Raw genomic sequence first — 24,757 nt, forward strand, 5'->3', positions numbered from 1 at the left:
TTTGTAAATGACATTTTTGTTGCAGAAGAGAACATCATCGTTACCCCATTAGGACTGATAGATTAACAGGTGACCATTATCAACTTTTGCTGACTTGTGACAATAATGGTACCTTACCTTCCAGGTTGATTTGTGCAGTAAAAAACTGCACCGTGCTGATCAGCTCATTGGTGGACTTGGTGGTGAGAAAACACGTTGGAATCAGACAGCCAAAAATCTAGGACAACAATACATTAACCTGACTGGTGATATCCTGATTTCGTCAGGAATTGTGGCATATCTTGGGGCCTTTACATCGACCTATAGACAGGTAATCTAAAATAAAGTAATAAATTTCAATTTGCTCAAACCTGTAAATTTCCACCTATCTTTCAGTGCAATGTATACTTCTTATGCTTCCTTGTATTTTATATAAAATTCTGTTATGTCTAATTGATTCAACAATTATAAAATGTAACATTTAAAACATGTTTCAATTTGAATATTAGTGTTTTATTTTCAGTATTAGTTTTAATGTAAGGTAGAGAATTTCATGACAAGGTTTGCCAAAGAGTTAACACTATGTATTTAGATGTTCATATAGTGACACACAGATGTACCTGTGTGCCAGAATTCCGAAACCTGTTATAATGCTTTTATTAGAAAACAATTACCAAATCATCCCTAATGATCTAGAGTTAATTACTTAACCCTGCTAAAATGTAAAGCTATGCATCATTAATCCACTAATAATACTTCAGGAACAGGATGTCATACACAGCAGGAACCATTTTTGTCCATTATAATAGTTGGGAAAATGTGACACTTGAACCTAAAATCTGTATGTAACAGAGACACATTGGGCTAGGTGATTAATCTGTTAACAAAAGGTCTATTACAGAGCTAGGCCTCTGTATCGTCCTCTGCAAATGGATCCTCGATTATAGTCTGTGCTGATAGGAAGTAACAGCTCCATGTCACCATCAATCAACATTAGCACACCACAGGGTGTGTGCCTAACCCACTGCTCTGCTCTGTCTACACCCATGACTGCATGGCTAGGCATAGCTCAAATACTATCTATAAATTTGCTGATGATACAGCCATTGTTGGCAGAATTTCAGATGATGACGGAAGGGCATAAGGAGTGAAATATACCAGGTAGTTGAGTGGTGTAGCAGCAACAACCTTACACTCAATGTCAGGAAGACCAAGGAGCTAGTTGCAGACTTCATAAAGGGTAAGATGAGTGAACACAAATCAATCCTCATAGAAGGATCAGAAATGGAGCAAGTGAACAATTTCAGTTTCCTGGGTGTCAGTATCTCTGAGGACCAAACCTGGGTGCAACATTTTGATGAAGCTACAAAGAAGGCAAGACAGTGGCCACATTTCATTAGGAGTTTGAGGAGATTTGGTTTGTCAACTAAAACACTCAAAAGCATCTACAAATGTGGAGAGCATTCTGACTGGCTGCATCATTGTCTGATATGGGGGAGCTACTGCACAAGATCAAAGTAAGTTGCAGATTCTTGTAACATCAGTTTGCTCCATCATGGGTACTATCCTCCATAGTGTGAACACCATGCACACTACCTCACTACATTTTTATTTCTTTTTTTTTCCACGACTTATTTTAACTTAACTATTTAATAGACAGATACATACTTACTGTAATTCATCTTCCACTCTGTATTTATTTATCGTGTATTGCATGGTACTGCTGCTGTAAAGTTTGCAAATTTCATGACATATGCCAGTGATATTAAACCTGATTCTGGTTCTGATTATTTAAATAATGTTGATGTGGTTACATTTTTTAAAATTTTAAGTGTTTCAGTTTTAAGAGTTGTAGGCTGGCTTTGAACACAGAGTAGAAACAGCTCAATTATTGTCCTAGCTTTGTTTATGAGCCTGGTGTTAGGAATATGAAAATTGTATACTTTTTTTAAAACTAGGTTTTTTACAGATCTGACCACAACCACAGGTAAACAAATTTCTATAGAACACTTAATTTAACAATCCAGTTGTTATAGTCTGATTGTAACATCATAAGATCATCTGAACTAAGTATACATTTATTCACACTGGCTTCTCAGTTGGCTTGTTCATTGATTACCCTTTCATTTCACTAAACAGTTTACAATACATTATAAATTACTCCTTTCATAACTGCAGAAATATTTTATTGGCTTTTATAAATGTGTTATGGTTATTAATTTTGGAACATTCTGTACAGCTACTTATCTTACAATAGTTCAAATTTGAAGACTACTGTCCTGCTTCTTTCATGTGAACTGGTAGCAAGAGGTGAAACTTTGCTCTCCATTGTTTTGAATCATAGATGTGCTATAAAAGAATCTCAGTTGTTGCTTGTAAAATAAATATATTTGTCAGACAATCTCAGTAATTTAGCTTACTTTAAAGCAAAACAGATTTTATTTCCAATCTGTTTTTCATAATCTAAAGTACAGACAAACTATTACATCATTACTACTTGTCTGCACATAGTCCTTAACTAATCAATTTGCCTATTATTTTGTAGTGGCAAGCAGAAAAATGGGTTGAGAAGTGCAAAGATATGCTCATCCCATGTTCCGACGATTTGTCTCTGACAACAACTCTGGGCGACCCTGTAAAAATTCGAGCCTGGAATATTTCTGGATTACCTTCTGATAACTTTTCCATTGATAATGCCATTATCATATCGTGAGTATTTATGATCAATATTAATGTTTTCTATCATTAACCAATGGATTTTATTAATGTGATTGACAGATTCTAGAATTTGGATTTCAAACTGCCCTTCAAGCTCTAACAAGTTAATTGGCATAGGTAAACATACACAGAATATAAACACAATGCAAATTATCTTTATGCCTTAGCAGCATAGGATGCTGGGGGTCCCTGATGATGGTTGATGCCTTCCTGTGATATCACCTTTTGAAGATGTCCTTAATAGTGGGAAGACATTTACCTTGATGCATTTGGCTGAGTCAACTATTCTCAATAGCCTCTTACATTGCTGTGCTTTGGAATTCTGTACCAGGCTATAATACAGCCAGACAGAATGCTTTTTATTGTACATCTGTAGAAGCTTGTCAAAGCATAATATGATTAGGAACAGTCAGCATGGCTTTGTCAAAGGCAAATCGTGCCTTATGAGCCTGATTGAATTTTTTGAGGATGTGACTAAACACGTTGTTGAAGGTAGAGCAGTAGATATAGTGTATATGGATTTCAGCAAGGCATTTGATAAGGTACCCCATGCAAGGCTTATTGAGAAAGTAAGGAGGCATGGGATCCAAGGGGACATTCTTTTGTGGATCCAGAACTGGCTTACCCACAGAAGGCAAAGAGTGGTTGTAGACGGGTCATATTCTGCATGGAGATTGGTGACCAATGGTGTGCTTCAGGGATCTGTTCTGGGACCCTTACTCTTTGTGATCTTTATAAATGACCTGGATGAGGAAGTGGAGGGATGGGTTAGTAAATTTTCTGATGACACAAAGGTTGGGGGTGTTGTGGACAGTGTGGAGGGCTATCAGAGGTTACAGCGGTACATTGTTAGGATGCAAAACTGGGCTGAGAAGTGGCAGATGGAGTTCAGCCCAGATAACTGCGAGGTGGTTCATTTTGGTAGGTCAAATATGATGGCAGAATATAGTATTAATGGTAAGACTCTTGGCAGTGTGGAGGATCAGAGGTATCTTGGGGTCCGAGTCCATAGGACACTCAAAGCAGCTGTGTAGGTTGACGCTGTGGTTAAGAAGGCGTACGGTGCATAGGCCTTCGTCAATTGTGGGATTGAGTTTAAGAGCCGAGAGGAAATGTTGCAGCTATATAGGACCCTGATCAGACCCCACTTGGAGAACTGTGCTCAGTTCTGGTCACCTCACTACAGGAAGGATGTGGAAACCATAGAAAGGGTGCAGAGGAGATTTAGAAAGATGTTGCCTGGATTGGGGAGCATGCTTTATGAGAATAGGTTAAGTGAACTCAGCCTTTTCTCCTTAGAGCAACAGTGGATGAGAAGTGACCTGATAGAGGTGTATAAGATGATGAGAGGCATTGATCGTGTGGATTAGTCAGAGACTTTTTTTCCCCAGGGTGAAATGGCTAACATGAGAGGTCACAGTTTTAAGGTGCTTGGAAGTAGGTACAGAGGAGACATCAAGGTTAGGTTTTTTACGCAGAGAGTGGTGAGTGCGTGGAATGGGCTGTCGGCAATGGTGGTGGAGGCAGATACGATAGGGTCTTTTAAGAGACTCCTGGATAGGTACATGGAGCTTAGAAAAATAGAGGGCTATCAGAAACCCTAAGTAATTTCTAAGGTAAGAACATGTTTGGCACAGCTTTTGGGGCTGAAGGACCTGTATTGCGTTGTAGGTTTTCTATGTTCCTATGTTTAAGATAGGCCAGCTGGTGGCATAATGGCATCAGCGCCAGGCTTCGGAATGAAGGCTCCCGAGTTCGAATCCAGCCGGCTCCTAAAACCTGGAGAGGGATGGGCTCCACCAGGTTTCAGATGCCCAAGACACGCCGTACGATGAGCAATCACCACAAAGATCGGTGCAAAAAACTTGTCACGATGGTGCCCCCGATGACTCCACCAGGAGTTAAGGGCACACTCACACACATGTTTAAGATGATATGCTAATTTGCACAAACTCCTAAGAAAGTAGAGACTATGGCGCGCCCTCTTCATGATTGCATTTATTTGCTAGGCCTGGGATAGTATTCCAAGATATTGACACACAGGATCATGAAGCTGCTCATCCTGTCCACTGCATATTTTCAGTGAGGAAAGCTGTCTTCTTTCTGAAATCAAGAATCAGTTAATCAGTTTCTTGGTTTTGCTGATGTTGAGTGTAAGTTTATTGTTATGACACAACTCAACCAGATGACCTATCTCACACCATTTTAAAGAAGGCACAGCAGCATCTCTATTTCCTTAGAAGTTTGTGCAGATTTGGCAGGTCATCTAAAACTTTGACGATCTCCTAAGCAAGAAGGCTGTGAGTGGAACGGCTAAGGATTTTCGGAAACAAGGCATTTTAATACTTGGGGTAAAGAGAGGCAAGACTGCGCAGGCGTGTGACGTCAGCCAGTAGAGCGGGAAAAGTTTAAAAAGAAGACCGCCATATGCAGCAGGCAGCACAGTGAGAGGCAGCAGAGTGATAGGGCTTTGGCTCAACGGGCTTAGGCGGTAACGGGGTGAGGCAAGGAAAGGAGGTATGTGTGTGAGGCCAGTGTTCTGTGCTCAGTGTCAGATGTGGGAAGTCCTGGAGTCTCCCAGCCTCCCAGTGTGTCGAGCTGCAGCTCCTAAGGGACTGCGTTAGGGAACTGAAGATGCAGCTCGATGACCTTCGTCTGGTCAGGGAGAGCAAAGAGATGATAGAAAGGAGTTATAGGCAGGTGGTCACACTGGGGCCACGGGAGACAGACAAGTGGGTCACAGTCAGGAGGGGGAGGGGAAGAGTCAGGTACTAGAGAGTACCCCTGTGGCTGTACTCCTTGACAATGTACTCCTGTTTGAGTACTATTGGGGGGGGGGAAGGGAACAGCCTACCTGGGGGAAGCAACAGTGGTCGCGCCTCTGGCACAGAGTCCAGCCCTGTGGCTCAGAAGGGTAGGGAAGGAAGAGGAAGGCAGTAGTGATAGGGGACTCTATAGTCAGGGGATGCAGGAAAGAAACTCGGATGGTAGTTTGCCTCCCAGTTGCCAGGGTCCAAGATATTTCAGATCGTGTCCAAGATATCCTGCAGTGGGAGGGAGAACAGCCAGAGGTCGTGGTACATATTGGTACCAATGACATAGGTAGGAAAAGGGAAGAGGTCCTGAAAAAAGACAACAGGGAGTTAGGAAAGCAGTTGAGAAGCAGGACCACAAAGGTAGTAATCTCAGGATTACTGCCTGTGCCACGTGACACTGAGGACTAGAATGAGGTGGAGGATAAATGCGTGGCTGAGGGATTGGAACAGGGGGCAGGGATTCAGATTTCTGGATCATTAGGACCTCTTTTGGGGCAGGTGCGACCTATACAAAAAGGATGGGTTGCACTTGAATCCCAGCGGGACCAATATCCTGGCGGGGAGGTTTGCTAAGGCTACTGGGGAGAGTTTAAACTAGAATTGTTGGGGGGTGGGAACTGAACTGAAGAGACCGGGGAAGAGGCAGTTGGCTCACAAATAGAGAAAGCTTGGAGACAGTGTGTGAGAGAGAAGGGATATGCTCAGACGGACGGCTTGAGATGTGTCTATTTTAACACAAGGAGTATTCTGAACAAAGCAGATGAGCTTAGAGCATTGATCAGTACTTGGAACTATGATGTGGTGGCCATTACAGAGACTTGGATGGCTCAGGGACAGGAATGGTTACTTCAAGTGCCGGGTTTTAGATGTTTCAGAAAAGACAGGGAGGGAGGCAAAAGAGGTGGGGGCATGGCACTGTTGATCAGAGATAGTGTCATGGCTGCAGAACAGGTGGATGTCATGGAGGGATTGTCTACAGAGTCTCTGTGGGTGGAGGTTAGGAACAGGATGGGGTCAATAACTCTACTGGGTGTTTTTTATAGGCTGCCCAATTGTAACAGGGATATTGAGGAGCAGATAGGGAAACAGATCCGGGAAAGGTTGTCGTGATGGGAGATTTTAATTTCCCAAATATCGATTGGCATCTCCCCAGAGCGAGGGGTTTAGATGGGGTGGAGTTTGTTAGGTGTGTTTAGGAAGGTTTCTTGACACAATATGTAGATAAGCCTGCAAGAGGAGAGACTGTACTTGATTTGGTATTGGGAACTGAACCTGGTCAGGTGTCAGATCTCTCAGTGGGAGAGCATTTTGGAGATAGTGATCATAATTCTATCTCCTTTACAACAGCATTGGAGAGAGATAGGCACAGACAAGCTAGAAAAGCATTTAATTGGAGTAAGGGGAATTATAAGGCTATCAGGCAGGAAATTGGAAGCTTAAATTGGGAACAAATGTTCTCGGGGAGAAATGTGACAAATGTTCAGGGGATGTTTGTGTGGAGGTCTGCATAGGTACGTTCCAGTGAGACAGGGAAGTTATGGTAGGGTATAGGAACTGTGGTATCCAAAGGCTGTAGTAAATCTAGTCAAGAAGAAAAGAAAAGCTTACAAAAGGTTCAGAGAGCTAGGTAATGTTAGAGATCTAGAAGATCTAACAGGAAGGAAGGAAAAGCTAACAGGAAGGAGCTTAAGAAGGAAATTAGGAGAGCCTGAAGGGGCCATGAGAAGGCCTTGGCGGGCAGAATTAAGGAAAACCCCAAGGCATTCTACAAGTATGTGAAAAGCAAGAGGATAAGACGTGAAAGAATAGGAAATATCAAGTGTAACAGTGGGAAAGTGTGTATGGAACCGGAGGGAATAGCAGAGGTACTTAATGAATACTTTGCTTCAGTATTCACCACAGAAAAGGATCTTGGTGATTGTAGTGATGACTTACAGTGGACTGAAAAGCTTGAGCATGTAGATATTAAGAAAGAGGATGTGCTGGAGCTTTTGGAAAGCATGAAGTTGGATAAGTCACTGGGACTGGATGAGATGTACCCCTGGCTACTGTGGGAGGCAAGGGAGGAGATTTCTGAGTCTCTGGCGATGATCTTAGCATCAGCAAGGGGGATGGGAGAGGTTCCCGAGGATTGGAGGGTTGCAGATGTTGTTCTGTTATTCAAGAAAGGGAGTAGAGATAGCCCAGGATATTATAGACCAGTGAGTCTTACCTCAGTGGTTGGTAAGTTGATGGAGAAGATCCTGAGAGGCAGGGCTTATGAACATTTGGAGAGGTAAAACATGATTAAGAATAGTCAGCATAGCTTTGTCAAGGGCAGGTCGTGCCTTACGAGTCTGATTGAATTTTTTGAGGATGTGACTAAACACGTTGATGAAAGAAGAGCAGTATATGGATTTCAGCAAGGCATTTGATAAGGTACCCCATGCAAGGCTTATTGTGAAAGTAAGGAGGCATGGGATCCAAGGGGACATTGCTTTGTGGATCCAGAACTGGCTGGCCCACAGAAGGCAAAAAGTGATTATAGACAGGTCATATTCTGCGTGAAATTGGTGACCAGTGGGGTGCCTCAGGGATCTGTTCTGGGACCCTTACTCTTTGTAATTTTTATGAATGACCTGGGTGAGGAAGTGGAGGGATGGGTTAGTAAACTTGCTGATGACACAAAGGTTGGAGGTGTTGTGGATAGTGTGGATGGCTGTCAGAGGTTACAGTGGGACATTGATCGGATGCAAAACTGGGCTGAGAAGTGGCAGATGGAGTTCAACCCAGATAAGTGTGAAGTGGTTCATTTTGGTAGGTCAAAGATGATGACAGAATATAGTATTAATGGTAAGACTCTTGGCAGTGTGGAGGATCAGAGGGATCTTGGGGTCCGAGTCCATAGGACACTCAAAGCAGCTGGGCAGGTTGACTCTGTGGTTAAGAAGGCATATGGTGTATTGGCCTTCATGAATCATGGAATTGAATTTAGGAGCCAAGAGGAAATGTTAGAGCTATATAGGACCCTGGTCGGAACCCACTTGGAGCACCGTGCTCAGTTCTGGTTGCCTCACTACAGGAAGGATGTGGAAACCATAGAAAGGGTGCAGAGGAGATTTAGAAGGATGTTGCCTGGATTGCAGAGCATACCTTATGAAAATAGGTTGAGTGAACTCAGCCTTTTCTCTTTGGAGCGACGGAGGATGAGAGGTGACCTGCTAGAGGTGTATAAGATGATGAGTGGCATTGATTATGTGGATAGACAGAGGCTTTTTCCTAGGGCTGAAATGGCTGTCACAACAGGGCACAGGTTTAAGGTGCTCAGGAGTAGGTAGAGAGGAGATGTCAGGGGTAAGTTTTTTACGCAGAGACTGGTAACTGCATGGAATGGGCTGCCAGCAGCAGTGGTGGAGGCACATACGATAGGGTCTTCTAAGTGACTTTTGGATAGGTACATGGAGCTTAGAAAAATAGAGGGCTATGAGTAACCCTAGTAATTTCTAAGGTAGGGTCATGTCCGACACAACTTTGTGGGCCGAAGGGCCTGTATTGTGCTGTAGGTTTTCTATGTTTCTATAGATGCTCAGTGCAGATTACCCTGACTGGTTGCACCATAGCATGGTATAGAAATACCAATGCACAAGAATGGAAAAACCCACAAAAGTGGTGGATGGAGCCCAGTTCATCACAGGAAAAGCATTGAGCATATCTACAAGGAATGCTGCCACAAGAAAAGGAATCCCAACAGTCATGGCATGCTCACTTCTTGCTACTGCCAGTGGGAAGGAGTTACAGGAGCCTTAGGTCCCACACCACCAGGTTCAGGAACAGTTATTACCCTTCATCCGTCAGGCTCCTGAACCAGCGTGGATAACTTCACTCACCTCAACACTGAACTGATTCCACAATGTAGGGACTCATTTTCAAGGACTCATGTTCTCAGTATTATTTATTTATTTATCTATTTGTTTTGAATTTGCACAGTTTGTATTCTTTTGATCATTGGTTGTGTGTAGTTTTTCATTGATTTTATTATATTTCTTTGTTATACTGTGGCTGCCTGTAAGAAAATGAATCTATCGGTACTATATGGTGATATAATACATATTTTCATAATAAATTTACTTTGAACTTTTGTACATCACCTGTGTTGATGGTTAGTGATGAGGTGGTGGTGTTTCTGATCTGCACTGATTGTAGTCTTCAAGTGAGGAAGTCAAGGATGAAAATGCAGAGGAAATTATAGAGATCAAGGTTTTGGAGTTTAATGATACATTTTCAGCAGATGATGGTGTTGAAAGCTGAGCTGTAGTCAATGAACAATGGTCTGATGTACATGACCTAGTTGCCCAGGTGGTCCAGAGCACAGTGGAGAGCCAGAGAGAAAGCTTCATATAGACCTATTCTGTAATTGGTGAATTGAGTGGGTCCAAGTCTTTACAGAAGTAGTTGCTTCAAGTCATAACCAGATTCTTGACACACTTCATTGTGATAGGTGTAAGTACAACCAGGCTTGGCACAATTGTTGCCATCTTTAAACTGGTGGAAACGTCAGACGTCAGAAGTAAGGGTTTGAAGGTGTCCTTGATCATTCCAGCCAGTTGTCAGCATGGGTTTTTAGCATTCAACCACATATGCCATTGGCCTGACGTTTTATGAGGTCTGACCCTCCCCAAGGATGCTCTGATATCAGCCTGCTGAGATCTCAGGGTTGACAGGTGCTGTGAGGACTCATGCAAGTATGTCACTTTTTTCTCATCAAAATATGCGTAAAAGACAATAAACTCATTGAGGAATGAAGCTTGATGCCATTTATCTGTTTGTTTACACCCTTTTGGAGGCAATAGCATGTAAGCCTCACTGCAGCTGTTGAGCATGTTTTTGTGACACCAACATTGTTGAGAATCGTCTCTTTGCTCTCACAATAGTCTTCCCAAGGTCATTCTAGACTTTGGGAATGTCTCTGGATCACCAGTCTTGAATGTTGAGGTCAGTCCACTGCAGACAACAATTCTCCTGGTTCATTGAGGACTTCTGCTTTGGAAAGATTCAAGATGTTTTTGTGGATACACTCTTCCATGCAGGTCTTGATGAAGTTGGTGGTTAGTGTAGCTTATTGGAACTTATCCTTATGGAAGTGTGATCTACTTTAATCAAATTGGCCTGGTGATTCCTTCACATTTCTGCTCAGATACCTATAACCACAGAGGGAGTGTTGACATTTGCCATGGTAACTTAGACTGGAATTTGTAACTTCGGTAATGTTTGAAGTGGCGGGGAAGTTCATGGAAAAGCAGGAAAACTCAGTCAAAATGGGCTTGAAGGCACAGTGTAAGAGTGGGAGTATGGAGTGACTGAGTTGAATCCTTTCAGTGTGTCCATAATGAAGAAAATTGAATGCCTCAGGGAGTACTGATGGGATGTAGCTATTAATGGTGGAACTTAGCGTGGGGCCAGTACGGGGAATTTCTTTGTGTTCACCTGACAGAGAATCTCACTTGGTCCCTCAACACCAGCTCCATAGCAAAGAAAGCCCAGCAGTGTCTTTACTTTCTGCGAAGGCTGAGGAAAGTCCATCTCCCACCCCCCATCCTCATCACATTCTACAGGGGTTGTATTGAGAGCATCCTGAGCAGCTGCATCACTGCCTGGTTCGAAAATTGCACCATCTCGGATCGCAAGAGCCTGCAGCGGATAGTGAGGTCAGCTGAGAAGATCATCAGGGTCTCTCTTCCGCCATTACAGACATTAACACTACACGCTGCATCCGCAAAGCAGCATTATGAAGGACCCCACGCACCCCTCATACAAACTCTTCTCCCTCCTGCCATCTGGAAAAAGGCACCGAAGCATTCGGGCTCTCACAACCAGCCTATGTAACAGTTTCTTCCCCCAAGCCATCAGTCTCCTCAATAACCAGAGTCTGGACTGACACCAACTTACTGCCCTCTACTGTGCCTATTGTCTTGTTTATTATTTATTGTAATGCCTGCACTGTTTTGTGCACTTTATGCAGTCCTGGGTAGGTCTGTAGTCTAGTGTAGTTTTTGTGTTGTTTTACGTAGTTCAGTGTAGTTTTTGTATTGTTTCATGTAGCACCATGGTCCTGAAAAATGTTGTCTCATTTTTACTGTGTACTGTACCAGCAGTTATGGTCGAAAGTGACTTGACTAGACTTACACAATCAATAATTGGATGGCCACAGGGTTTAGTAGGTTCTTGTTTAAGCTTGTTTTTCAGGGCTGATGATGACACTTGCTACCGGTTCATTTCTGTGATTCCTGACATGACAGACAAAGTCAGTGTGGGACTCTCAAATGGTGCCCCAAGTGCAAGATGAGCCTGAAGTTATGGCAGGTCATTACTTGTTGTTTACAATGAGTTTCTATGCTATTCCTGCATGGACTCACTTTGGTGAAGGAAGATGGGAAAACTAGAGAAAGATGTAAAATTAGGTATAGGGCAGCCTGCTCATATTCCCAGGAGAAAAATTGTTTGGTGGAATAAGGGAAGGGAAGGAAGCAGTGGATATTGATAAATGTTTTGTCTTAATCTAGTGACAAAGATGTCCATTAACTCCTTGTATATTGTTAGCTAATGAAGGTCCAGAGGGCTAGTGACTGCGGCATAATGAGCAACATTTCACCTACCTGTGCTCAAGCTCTTAGAAAAAGTGAAGAGCTAATTGTTGACTCCATGAAAGGGAAGCAGAGAGAATATCCACAGTCTATGTTTGGAGTGGTGGAGAGAGTGAGCAGTTTTAATTTCTTGGGCATTAATGTATTGGATGACCAGCACTTTGATGTACTCATAAGGAAAGCATACCAGCAGATTTACCAACCAACACATCACTGGCACATCCCTCCCCACCACTTCTGATATCTTCAAGATGTGCTGCCTCGAGAAGGCAATATCCATCACCAAAGATTGCCACCATCTGAGCCATGTCATATTTTCACAGCCACTATTAGGTAGAAGGTACAGAAACCTGAAATCACACATTGCCTGGTTAGAGAACATCTATTTCCCTTAAATCATTTGGTTCTTGAACCAACTGGCATGAACCTAATCTTGAAAGGTAGAACACTTTGACCACCTTCCACTAAAATGATTTTATTTTGTTTTAGTTACATTTTCGTGTAATAATTATGTATAATTTATGTTCAGAACATAGAGCAGTACATCACAGTTCAGGCCATTGGCTCATGACGTTGTGCCAACCTATTTAGCTACTCTAAGATCTGTCTCACCTTTCCTTCCCTCATTATGTCCCATTTTTCTTTCATCCATACGTCTAAGAGTTTCTTAAATGTCCCTAACGTATCTGCCTCTACCACCACCTTTGGCAGTGCATTCCAAACACTTGCCACTTTCTGTGCAAAAAGAAAACCTACTCTGACACTACCCCTCCTCATACTTTCCTCCAATCATCTTAAAAAGTATGCCCTCTCGTATTATCCATAGCTACACAGTGGATAAATGTACTGGCTGCATACTTACACATCACTGTCAAGTCACCTTTCATCCTCCTTCACTCCAAAACTTAAAGCCTTAGCCATCTCAACCTTTCTGTAGAAGTCATGCTGTCTAATCCAGCCAGAATCCTGGTGAGTCTTCTCAGCACCCTCTCTAATGCTTCCACATCCTTCCTATAAGAAGGCAACCAGAACTGAACAAATATGTCAAGAGTTTTATAGAGCTGCAACATTATCTTGCGTCTCTTTATGTCTTCCTTGTGAATAGTGCTTATATGATGCTTTGTGCTTGTCATTGCACCAGGACATGCATGTATTTGTACATACGACAATACATTTGACTTTGAGTTTGCTACGTAAAGCACACATTCATTCAAATAGTGATGACAATACCTGAAGGCAATTGTGAAACCTGTCTCTGTTTTTTTAAATCCTAGAATGCTTATTTTTTCATTTTGTTCATCTACTAAATGGGATCCATAGGGAGTGTAGTTGAACAAAGTAACCTAGGAATATAAGGTGCATAATTCCCTGAAAGTAGCAACAGAGGTGGAAACAATGGTGAAGAGAGCAAAGGAGGTTGTGAAGTATCTTTATAGAAGTTTTAAAAATCTTGATGGGCATAAATAGGATCTTTTTCCCAGGACAGGAATGTCAAAAATCAGAGAGGTGATGTTTAGTATAATAGGGGGAATATTTAAAGAGGATCTGGGGCAAACAGGATGCACTTGGGTAGGTATTCAGTCAGCATGGATAAGTTAGGTCAGATGGCCTGTTTCCATGTTGTATAACACTATGACTCTAAACAATAAAATAACAACGGTTCTCTGAAAATAATATGTTAGATTGGAATTTGTTCTACACAATTAAACTGCTATATAATAAAAATAAAACTATCTTGACATGATTATTGTTAACTTAATATTGTATTTATATATTTGCCACTTATAAATGTTGCATGAATGTTTTTAACTTGCAGTAATTCTCGAAGGTGGCCGCTGATGATAGATCCTCAAGGGCAGGCAAATAAGTGGGTAAAAAATATGGAAAAAGCCAACAGTCTTCATGTAATTAAGCTCACTGATGCTGACTTTGTAAGAACTTTAGAAAACTGCATTCAGTTTGGCACACCTGGTAAGTCACAAATATGTAGTTTGTGAACTGTGCCTTAAGGAGGCACAATTTACCATAAAGAAATCTGGTATTTACTAGTCATGATTAGATAGATAAACTGTAGAACTATATATTTTTCCCCCAGTTATTATGTTAGATAACATATACTGAATATACCCAATCTGCAATATGGTGCTATGATGAGCAAATAGGTTAGAATACTGATTATTTACTTATATATATAAGCTGATATTCATTTTTAAAGATTGTAATTTAAAGACAAATATTAGTGAAGTAAGGATGAATTGTTTACTGTTCTTCCCAGCTCTCCTCAGCTGGTGCAAGAGATTGATTTTAAAAATCTTTTGGGTAGCATTTTAAAGGAAATAATGTTTTGGGAATTTGGGAGTCCCATTAATCAATGTTGTCACTGTACTCAAATGGGGATTGTAAATAATAGTGACTAGCTAAGTTGTGATAGCATCAGTTTTTTTATCATTTCCAACTAAGAATGTACTGCAAACTAATTCTGTGAAGGTTATGAGAAAGATAAAGTTCAATATTTTGATATTATCCTTCAGAATTCAAGGTGTCAACAGCAACTAATATGAAGCTATTACATATCATAGGATGATTATCTTTGATGAACTTGCTAATTTAAATTCACAGTGCAAGTAGATACTGACTGTGGTCAATAGTCATGACATTTATAAAAGTTATTTTAACCATTTGATTTTTCAGTTTTGTTGGAAAATGTTGGTGAGGAGCTGGATCCCATCATGGAACCTTTGCTACTTAAACAAACATTCAAGCAAGGTGGATCCATATGCATTCGACTAGGTGACTCTACAATTGAATATGCCCCAGATTTTCGCTTTTACATCACAACTAAATTGAGAAATCCCCATTACCTCCCAGAAACATCTGTCAAGGTCTGAAATTTCATCAGAATTATTTATCTTGGTTTTTGTTTTTTTTTACTAATATGTGGAATGTAAACATCGCTGGTAAGGTGAGCTTTTACTCCTTATTGCTAATTTAATTAAAGTTGAATTGAATAGGTTGATGAGCAATTTATAGGCAGCTGAAAGTTGCTCTGGGCCATGAATCACATTTAGATCAGTCTGAGCAAGAGTGGCAGATTCCTGTCTGTGACATGGGTTTTTGCAACAGTTTGCCAGTATTGTGGTCACCATTACTGACAATAACCTTTTATTACAATGTTATCTAATCAACTAAATTTAAATTCCCAGCTGCCAAGTGCAGTTCAATTGTGTCTTTTGATTGTTAATCCAGGCCTCTATATTAGTTATCTAGGAATGTCACCATCATATTACCATAACCTGAAGTTTTATAGATAATGATATAAAATTATCACAGCTGCATGCTATATTGATTATTCATTCTGAAATCTACAATTTTGATAAAAATTGCCAATGTAATTTGTTATGTTGAAATTATAGCCCTCTCATCTGAGGTACTGTTACACTTCAGGTTATATAACACCCATTTCCCTCAGCCAAAAATGCAGAGAAATACTAGGATTCCAACCATTTCAACTTCTATACTTACCAATGTATTGCATTTTTATATTCAAAATATAGATGGCATTAATACATAAGTATGTTACTATTATGATTAAACGGTCAATATAATTATATCTGTGTCTTATTCTAATTTTTCCTCTAACACACTTCTCTTGACTTAATTTGAAAAACATTTTGTCTAATGATGACTGATTATAAGTTTAACTAGTTCTGTATTGCAGTCATTTCATTTTACAATTATGGATCCATGGCAAAATAAAGTCAAACATATCAGTTTCGTCACATTGAAAATACTACCAGTAAAATAATCCCTGAACCAGTCCCACACCAACAGGTTCAGGAACCATTATTATCCTTCAACCATCAGGCTCCAGAACCAGTGTGGATAGCGTCACTCACCTCAACTCTGAACTGATTCAACAACCCATGCAGTATTCACTTTCTGGGACTCTGCAAATTATGTTCTCAGCATTGTTCATTCATTCATTTATCCACCTATCTGTCTATTCATTTATTCATTCATTCTCTACTTTTGTATTTGCACATTGTTCATATATCAGCTTTTGTGAGCAGTTTTTCATTGATTCTATTGTACTGTCATTCTTTTGTAAATATCTGCAAGAAAATTAATATTAGGGCAATGCATTGTGATTTTGATAAACTTCCTTTGAACTTTGACCTTAAGGAAATAATAAACTATTACATTAGAATGTTGGAACTTCTATGTTGCAATTATATCACAAATATATAAGCCACCCTTCCAAAAATTTGACAGTTTTAGAGTGCCTTTGAATCTTTTTATTATAAATCTTCTGAAATCTATCAAACCCACTACCTTTTTAAACATTAATGAAACACTTTTTTCAGCATTCTGAGATTAGTAGATGGTTAAATTGAGTCAATAAAGTGGTTTACTTTTTAAGTTTAATTGAATGGCTAATGATAATTATGCTCTATTTCTACATGATGACAATTTAGCCATAATTAAATATTTAAACAGCTGTAATGGGAAGTAAGCTCGACTGAGTCCGTTATAAAACGATTGTCACACATATGGTGATATGAAATAAGTTATAAATATTGTATTTATCTTTAAAAATGACTTTAATGAATTGCTACTAATCCTTAAATTTTTGATATCTTCCCTTAACTGCAGGTGACACTGCTAAACTTCATGATTACTTCTGAGGGGATGCAAGACCAACTTTTGGGTATTGTAGTGGCGAGAGAAAGGCCAGACTTGGAAGATGAGAAGCAGGCTTTAATTTTACAAAGTGCAGAAAACAAAAGGTAAAGATAAACACCTCTATTACTAATGTGCACTTTTCTTTACTGCTTACACTTTTTTTTCTAATTTTCAACTAAATTAGCCAGAAATAATGTATTACATTTAGAGGCCTTCACAAGAAAATCAATGCAATTAAAAGTATAAATGTTTTTGGGAAAACAGGCTAACTTATGCTACTAAATCACTATCAATATAGAAATGTATTAATATAAGTGAAAAGCAGATGGAAAAATCATGGCATTCATTTTCACATCCATCAACTCTGTACTCCAATCCCAACAGCAACTAGACATATGGAAGGAATTCGATAATCTTTCCAGACCAGTGCAAGTACAATGTATTTTGTGTTACAATAAGCATAACTTCCATCCAATGTTCTAATACGTTTGACACCATCTAGCACTTGTTAACAATCACATTTTCTTTCACATTACTTTTTGCTATGTATTCCTTAATTAGAGGGAAGCTATTAAATCATCAGCTGATCTGTATTTGCTGGTTGGTCGATCAGTTATCATATATGGGCAACTTGATTGTCAAGAATGTTATGCTAACCTATTTTTATATTGGAGAGCATGACTCATAACCAATACAAAAGAATAGTCAGCTGTGCTAGAAATCCCACTCTGTTGCTTTTCGCTTCTTGTTAGCAAAAGGTACTTGAAATCTTAACTAAACAGAACTGTTCAGGTTCAATGTTTTAAACATTGTGCTTCTTCCCATACACTATTGTAAAATGGAAATTGAGGACATCTGTTCAAAGTGAATGATCTAAATTTTGTTTCCTCATGCCAGAGTGAAGCAAACAGAGAGAATGTACACTTAAGAGAGGATTGCACTCCTTATTATGGTGCATTGTCCTATTGAATACAATACTCATAGCTTTCCATTTACAATTTATCAATTAGAGACGCACAGCAATAAGAAAGGATTTCATTCCTTCATTGTTAGTTGCAATGGGACCATATACGATGTAACTTATGGGACAGTCTAGACTCTTTTTGGCAGGCACAATGCCTTAGAATGAAGACTGTTCCTCCATTTGTATCTGAACCACCAGGAAAATTGAAAAGGAAGCAAAAGAATGATAAATGCTATCCACTTGTGACTCTGGTCCACAATCTATGCATGTGTGGCCTACTTACAATAAATGCTGTATTGTCACATAAAAATGAAAGAGCAGGCCAATGATGTGCTGGAGGAATGAATCTGCTGGCTGAACTACTACACCTGAGATCTTTGGATTAGTCAGCTTAGTGGATCTCAAGTTGTCTGGTTTTCTGCTGCAGAACCTCACTGCATGAGGAATCCTGTAAGCCTCTTTGAACTCTGATATGTAATGATGGCAAAATTCTGAACCTATTTCAAAAGTCTGATTTTCCACTGGGGTACCTACATCATGGAAATGAGATATTGTCCATCAGGTATGGTGTTTTGGTTGGGTTCACAGTTAAGCTAGTATAAATGTCCGCAATTTTAAAAAATTCATTTATGGGATGTAGGCGTCGCCAGCTAAGCCAGCATTTATTGGCCAGCCCTAGTTGCCTTTGAGAAGGAGGTGATGAGCTGCCCTCTTGAACGCTGCAGCCCCTGAGGTGTAGGTACACCCACAGTGCTGTTAGGGAGGGAATTCCATGATTTTGACCGAGCGACAATGAAGGAAAGGCGGCATGTTTCCAAGTCAGGATGGTCAGTGACTTGGAGGGGGATTTCCAAGTGGTGGTGTTTCCCGGTATCTGCTATAGTAACAACAATGTTTACTAATCAATGTCCAATTCCTACAAATATACCTAGTTTTGTGCAATTACCACCTGTGTGAAACCTTCTTGAATATCTTATTATATCCTCTGGTATCCTGTTATCTACACTATGATAGAAGTCTAATCGTGATTTTCATTTTACTTTCATGTTGCCCAGTCATCTTTTTTAAGTGTCATTTTGCAGCATGTTCTGAAGGATTGTTCTAACAAATGTAGTTAGCAACCTATTGAAATGCACAGATATAACCTATCAGGCAGAGAGAACTGGTTAGTATTTACTGCTATTAATTTCTAAATTTATTTTCTACATTCCAGAAACAAGACTTGGAGTGATTAGTTTTGTTGCCATTGACTATGGCTATGGTCTCTTCTGACGGCCTGCTGAGCGTTTATCTCAAAGGCCTCTTAGCTCCTGTGAAAATTTGCTTTTGAACATCTGCAGCTTATGTTTTCAATGCAGTGTTTGAAAAATGATATCGCCTATAGCTGCTTGTGCTTAGTGATTTTTGAATATCATTCAATTTAGTTGATTTGCAGAACATTTGCCAGCATCTTCTGTAATTACAATGCATTTCCCCCTAATAAGTTATATACTAGGTTTATGTGATTATTATCATCAACTAAACTGATGTGCACTACTTTGATAAACTATGTTGCAGTTTTTACTCTGATAAATAAATCCAAATTGATGTATTGCCAGCATTGCATACACTGAGCTAGGCTTAGTTGTGAACCGCAAACATGAGAAAATCTGCAGATGCTGGAAATCTGAGCAACACACGCAGAATGCTGGAGGACCTCAGCAGGCTAGGCAGCATCTATGGAAAAGAGTACGGTCTGGATTTAGGCCCAAAATGTTGACTGTACTCTTATCCATAGATGCTGCCTGGCCTGCTAAGTTCCTCCAGCATTTTGTGTGTGTTGCTTAGTTGTGAACCATGGTTCTATGCCTGTTTTTCAGGCCTGTCCCATTTAGCCTCTTTACTATTTGATACCTGCTTTTTTATTCATGTGATCAGAGACCTTATAATATATTAGAACCTGTTTGAACTGGAAGAGCATCAGAAATTGCACATGGAATATTCTGGGAGATATGGGGAGAAGGCAGGAATGGAGTACTGATTGTGGATGATCAGCCATGATCACATTGAATGGCGGTGCTGGCTCGAAGGGCTGAATGGCCTACTCCTGCACCTATTGTCTATTGTCTATTGAGAAGGGCACTCAGATGTTATTATATACAAAACATGAAGAAATCAGAGAAAATGAAACCAAAGTTCTCTGCAAAGTAAGGGCAGTAGCATCCAGTTTTTTGTGTTTTATTTTCCTCATCATTTAAATACACAGAGGCACATTTGAATCATACAAGCAGCATTTTCTGTTTTTAGTTTGTAGTGCAAACTTTATTTAAGGATGTCTTGATAGATTCTTGATTGGTCAGGACATTAAGGGATACGGAGAGAAGGCAGGAGATTGGGACTGAGAGGAAAATTGGATCAGCCATAATGAAATGGTGGAGAAGACTCGGTGGGTCAAATGGCCTAATTCTACTCCAATATCTTATGGTCTTATGAATAATCTGATTTGAAAATTAGAAGGAAAATTGGGTATTCTCCATTGTGGGTATGTGATCTTTCATGTGTGGTATACCTTGATCATTCCATCTAGATGATATTTTCCATCAAAACAATAAAATGAGAAGCTGTCATTAAAATCTTTAATACCTGACTTACTGAGCCTTTTAAATAAGGGTAATTGTGTTAATTGTGACTTAGAAGATTATATTATTATATTATAAAGATGTTCAATGGTAAATACACACTCATATACAGTATTTTGTTTACAGAATAATATATATTGTCTGCAGTCACTTTCCTGTTCCTTTTGAATGAAGTAATAATTGTGCAATAAATACACATAATAAGTCAAAGTATTTTAACATTTTAGGTTGCTAAAAGAAATTGAAGATAAAATTCTGGAAATTCTCTCAACCTCAGAAGGAAATATTTTAGAAGATGAAACTGCCATAAAGGTTTTATCTTCATCAAAAGAACTTGCTAATGAAATAACTCAGAAACAAACTATAGCTGAGGAAACAGAAAAGAAGATTGATGCTACTCGAATGGGCTATAGACCAATTGCAATACATTCTTCAATCCTGTTTTTCTCAATTGGTGATCTTGGCAATATAGAGCCCATGTACCAGTATTCCCTTAACTGGTTTATCAACCTGTTCATCATGTCGATTGAAAATTCAGAAAAATCTGATGTCTTATCAGAAAGGTAAAGTAAACCTTGGTTTAGTTTTGTATTGTTCAGTCAGATAATGGAAGATTATTCAATAGTTACAAAGATGGAGAAGTGATGGACACAGTACGACACAGTAAAGGAATTTTGATTGGGCAGTGCATATCAGCACTCAAAGCCACACACACAGATCTGTGGGATGATTCATTGTTGTGAGTGCACTACTTTGTGGCAGCAGTTTGATTTACATTTCAGGCATAGTTGAGGGAGAGTGTAGGGTTTTGTGCCAAGTTCTCAGCACATGAACATGGGCAGCAATGCATTTCCATATGTATATTTGCTCCTTTAAGTGCAGATTCTATTGATGCCGTCTTTCCTGGGAGTGCATTCTGAGCTTACATGACTTATTTCACAGAGTTGAAGAATATTCTTATGCACTATCTGATCCCAATTACCATTAATGAATTGAACACAAACAGAAGTTCCAATCAACTTCTCCTTGACTGGATAATATAGGATCATAGGTAGTCATCTCTGGCTTGAGTCAAGTGGTCTTTTTACTAGGCTTATACTGTTGGCATAATTGACTGAAGCTTTTGTCTGAAGGTAATGACAGCTTTACCCTGTCTGCATCCCAGAGGTGTGGTGTGTTTAAAAGAAAAGAAACTGCAGATGTAGGAAATCTGAAATAAAAATAAGGTGTTGGAAATGCTCAGCAGGTCAGGAAGCATCTACGAAGTAAGTAATAATGTTATTGATTCAGGTTGTAAACCTTTCATCAGTATGAGGAAAAGTTAGTCTACCCTTTAATATGTTGTATAGAAGGAAATGGAGTAAACATAGAAATCTACAGCACATTACAGGCCCTTCGGCCCACAATGTTGTGCCGACCAATATAACCTACTTTAGAGACTGCCTAGAATCTCTCTACTGCATAACTCTCTATTTTTCTAAGCTCCATGTACCTACCTAAGAGGCTCTTAAAAGACCCTGTTGTATCTGCTTCCACCACTACTGCTGGCAGTGCATTCCACACACCCACCACTTTCTGTGTGGAAAAACTTACCCCTGACATTCCCTTGGTAACTTTTTCCAAGCACCTTAAAACTACGCCCCCTCATGTTAGCCATTTCAACCCTGGGAAAAAGCCTCTGGCTATCCACATGATCAATGCCTCTCATCATTTTATACAACTCTTATCAGGTCACCTCCGTCGCTCCAAGAAGAAGAGGCTAAGTACACCCAACCTATTCTCATAAGGCAGTGGTCCCCAACCACTGGGCCGCAAAGCATGTGCTACATGGCCGTGAGGAAACGATATCGCTTCATACCGTCAAATCATATCGTTTCATATTCCTGGATTTCAGTATTTTAAAAAGAGATAGAGAGGGGGGAAAGGGGAGGAGGGGTGGCATTACTGATCAGGGATACTATTACAGCAATAGAAAGGGTGGGTAATGTAGCAGGATCTTTTGAGTCAGAATGGGTGGAAGTCAGGAACAGGAAGGGAACGGTTACTCTATTGGGAGTATTCTATAGGCCCCCTGGTTGCAGCAGAGATAACGAGGAGCAGACTAGAACCATAGAACATTACAGCACAGAACTGGGAGGCAGATTTTGGAAATGTGCAAAAATAACAGGGTTGTTATCATGGGTGACTTTAACTTCCCTAATATTGATTGGCACTTGATTAGTTCCAAGGGTTTAGATGGGGCAGAGTTTGTTAAGTGTGTCCAGGATGGATTCCTGTCACAGTATGTTGACAGGCCGACTAGGGGGAATGCCATACTAGATCCAGTATTAGGTAATGAACCGGGTCAGGTCACAGATCTCTCAGTGGGTGAGCATCTGGGGGATAGTGATCACCGCTCCCTGACCTTTAGCATTATCATGGAAAAAGATAGAATCAGAGAGGACAGGAACATTTTTAATTGGGGAAGGGCAAATTATGAGGATATAAGGCTAAAACTTGTGGGTGTGAATTCAGATGATGTTTTTGCAGGGAAATGTATTATGGACATGTGGTCGATGTTTAGGGATCTCTTGCAGGATGTTTGTCCTGGTGAGGAAGATAAAGAATGGTAGGGTGAAGGAACCATAGATGACAAGTGAGGTGGAAAATCTAGTCAGGTTGAAGAAGGCAGCATACATGAGGTTTAGGAAGCAAGGATCAGATGGGTCTATCGAGGAATATATGTTAGCAAGAAAGAAGCTTAATAAGGGGCTGAGGAGCGCAAGAAGGGGGCATGAGAAGGCCTTGGTGAGTAGGGTAAAGGAAAACCCCAAGGCATGCTTCAATTATGTGAAGAACAAAAGGATGACAGGAGTGAAGATACGGCGGATTAGAGATAAAGGTGGGAAGATGTGCCTGGAGGCTGTGGAAGTGAGTGAGGTCCTCAATGATACTTCTCTTCGATATTCACCAATGAGAAGGAACTTAATGACGGTGAGGACAATATGAGTGAGGTTGATGTTCTAGAGCATGTTGATATTAAGGGAGAGGAGGTGTTGGAGTTGTTAAAACACATTAGGACAGATAAGTCCCTAGGACCTGACGGAATATTCCCCAGGCTGCTCCACGAGGCAAGGGAAGAGATTGCTGAGCCTCTGGCTAGGATCTTTATGTCCTCGTTGTCCACAGGAATGGTACCAGAGGATTGGAGGGAGGCGAATGTTGTCCCCTTGTTCAAAAAAGGTAGTAGGGATAATCCGGGTAATTATAGACCAGTGAGCCTTGTGTCTGTGGTGGGAAAGCTGTGGGTATTTAGCGAATCATGGTCTGATCAGGGACAGTCAGCATGGCTTTGTGAAGGGCAGATCATGTCTAACAAGCCTGATAGAGTTCTTTGAGGAGGTGACCAAGCATATAGATGAGGGTAGTGCAGTGGATGTGATCTACATGGATTTTAGTACAAGGTTCCATGCAGTAGGCTTATTCAGAAAGTCAGAAGGCATGGGATCCAGGGAAGTTTGGCCAGGTGGATTCAGAATTGGCTTGCCTGCAGAAAGCAGAGGGTCTTGGTGGAGGAAGTACATTCGGATTGGAGGGTTGCGACGAGTGGTGTCCCACAAGGATCGCTTCTGGGACCTCTACTTTTCGTGATTTTTATTAACAACCTGGATACGGGTGTGGAAGGGTAGGTTGGCAAGTTTGCAGATGACACAAAGGTTGGTGGTGTTGTGGATAGTGTGGAGGATTGTCAAAGATTGCAGAGAGACATTGATAGGATGCAGAAGTGAGCTTAGAAGTGGCAGATGGAGTTCAACCTGGAGAAGTCTGAGATGGTACACTTTGGAAGGACGAAGTCCAAGGCAGAGTACAAAGTAAATGGCAGGATACTTGGTAGTGTGGAGGAGCAGAGGGATCTGGGGGTCCCTGAAAGTTGCCTCACAGGTGGATAGGGTAGTTAAGAAAGCTTATGGGGTGTTAGCTTTCATAAGTCAAGGGATAGAGTTTAAGAGTCACGAGGTAATGATGCAGCTCTATAAAACTCTGGTTAGGCCACACTTGGAGTACTGTGTCCAGTTCTGGTTGCCTCACTAAGGGAAGGATGTGGAAGCATTGGAAAGGGTACAGAGGAGATTTACCAGGATGCTGCCTGGTTTAGAGAGTATGGATTATGATCAGAGGTTAAGGGAGCTAGGGCTTTACTCTTTGGAGAGAAGGAGGATGAGAGGAGACATGATAGAGGTATACAAGATATTAAGTGGAATGGATAGAGTGGACAGCCAGCACCTCTTCCCCAGGGCATCACTGCTCAATAAGAGGACATGGCTTTAAGGTAAGGGGAGGGAAGTTCAAGGGGGATATTAGAGGAAGGTTTTTTACTCA

The 24,757-nt window shown here is 40.5% G+C and overlaps 1 protein-coding gene across 1 annotated transcript in view; it reads left to right on the forward strand.

The window, feature by feature from the left end:
• Window positions 1-24,757, forward strand: part of dnah7 (dynein, axonemal, heavy chain 7) — a 262,198-nt gene that overhangs the window by 151,821 nt on the left and 85,620 nt on the right. Inside the window, exons 45-50 of the mRNA XM_073046961.1 lie at window positions 125-310; window positions 2,525-2,688; window positions 13,950-14,104; window positions 14,825-15,015; window positions 16,787-16,920; window positions 20,626-20,961. Coding sequence (XP_072903062.1) covers window positions 125-310; window positions 2,525-2,688; window positions 13,950-14,104; window positions 14,825-15,015; window positions 16,787-16,920; window positions 20,626-20,961 — 1,166 coding nt within the window. The remainder of the gene's footprint in view (window positions 1-124; window positions 311-2,524; window positions 2,689-13,949; window positions 14,105-14,824; window positions 15,016-16,786; window positions 16,921-20,625; window positions 20,962-24,757) is intronic.

This window comes from Hemitrygon akajei, chromosome 5 (assembly GCF_048418815.1).
Source record: "Hemitrygon akajei chromosome 5, sHemAka1.3, whole genome shotgun sequence".
NCBI lineage: Eukaryota > Metazoa > Chordata > Chondrichthyes > Myliobatiformes > Dasyatidae > Hemitrygon > Hemitrygon akajei.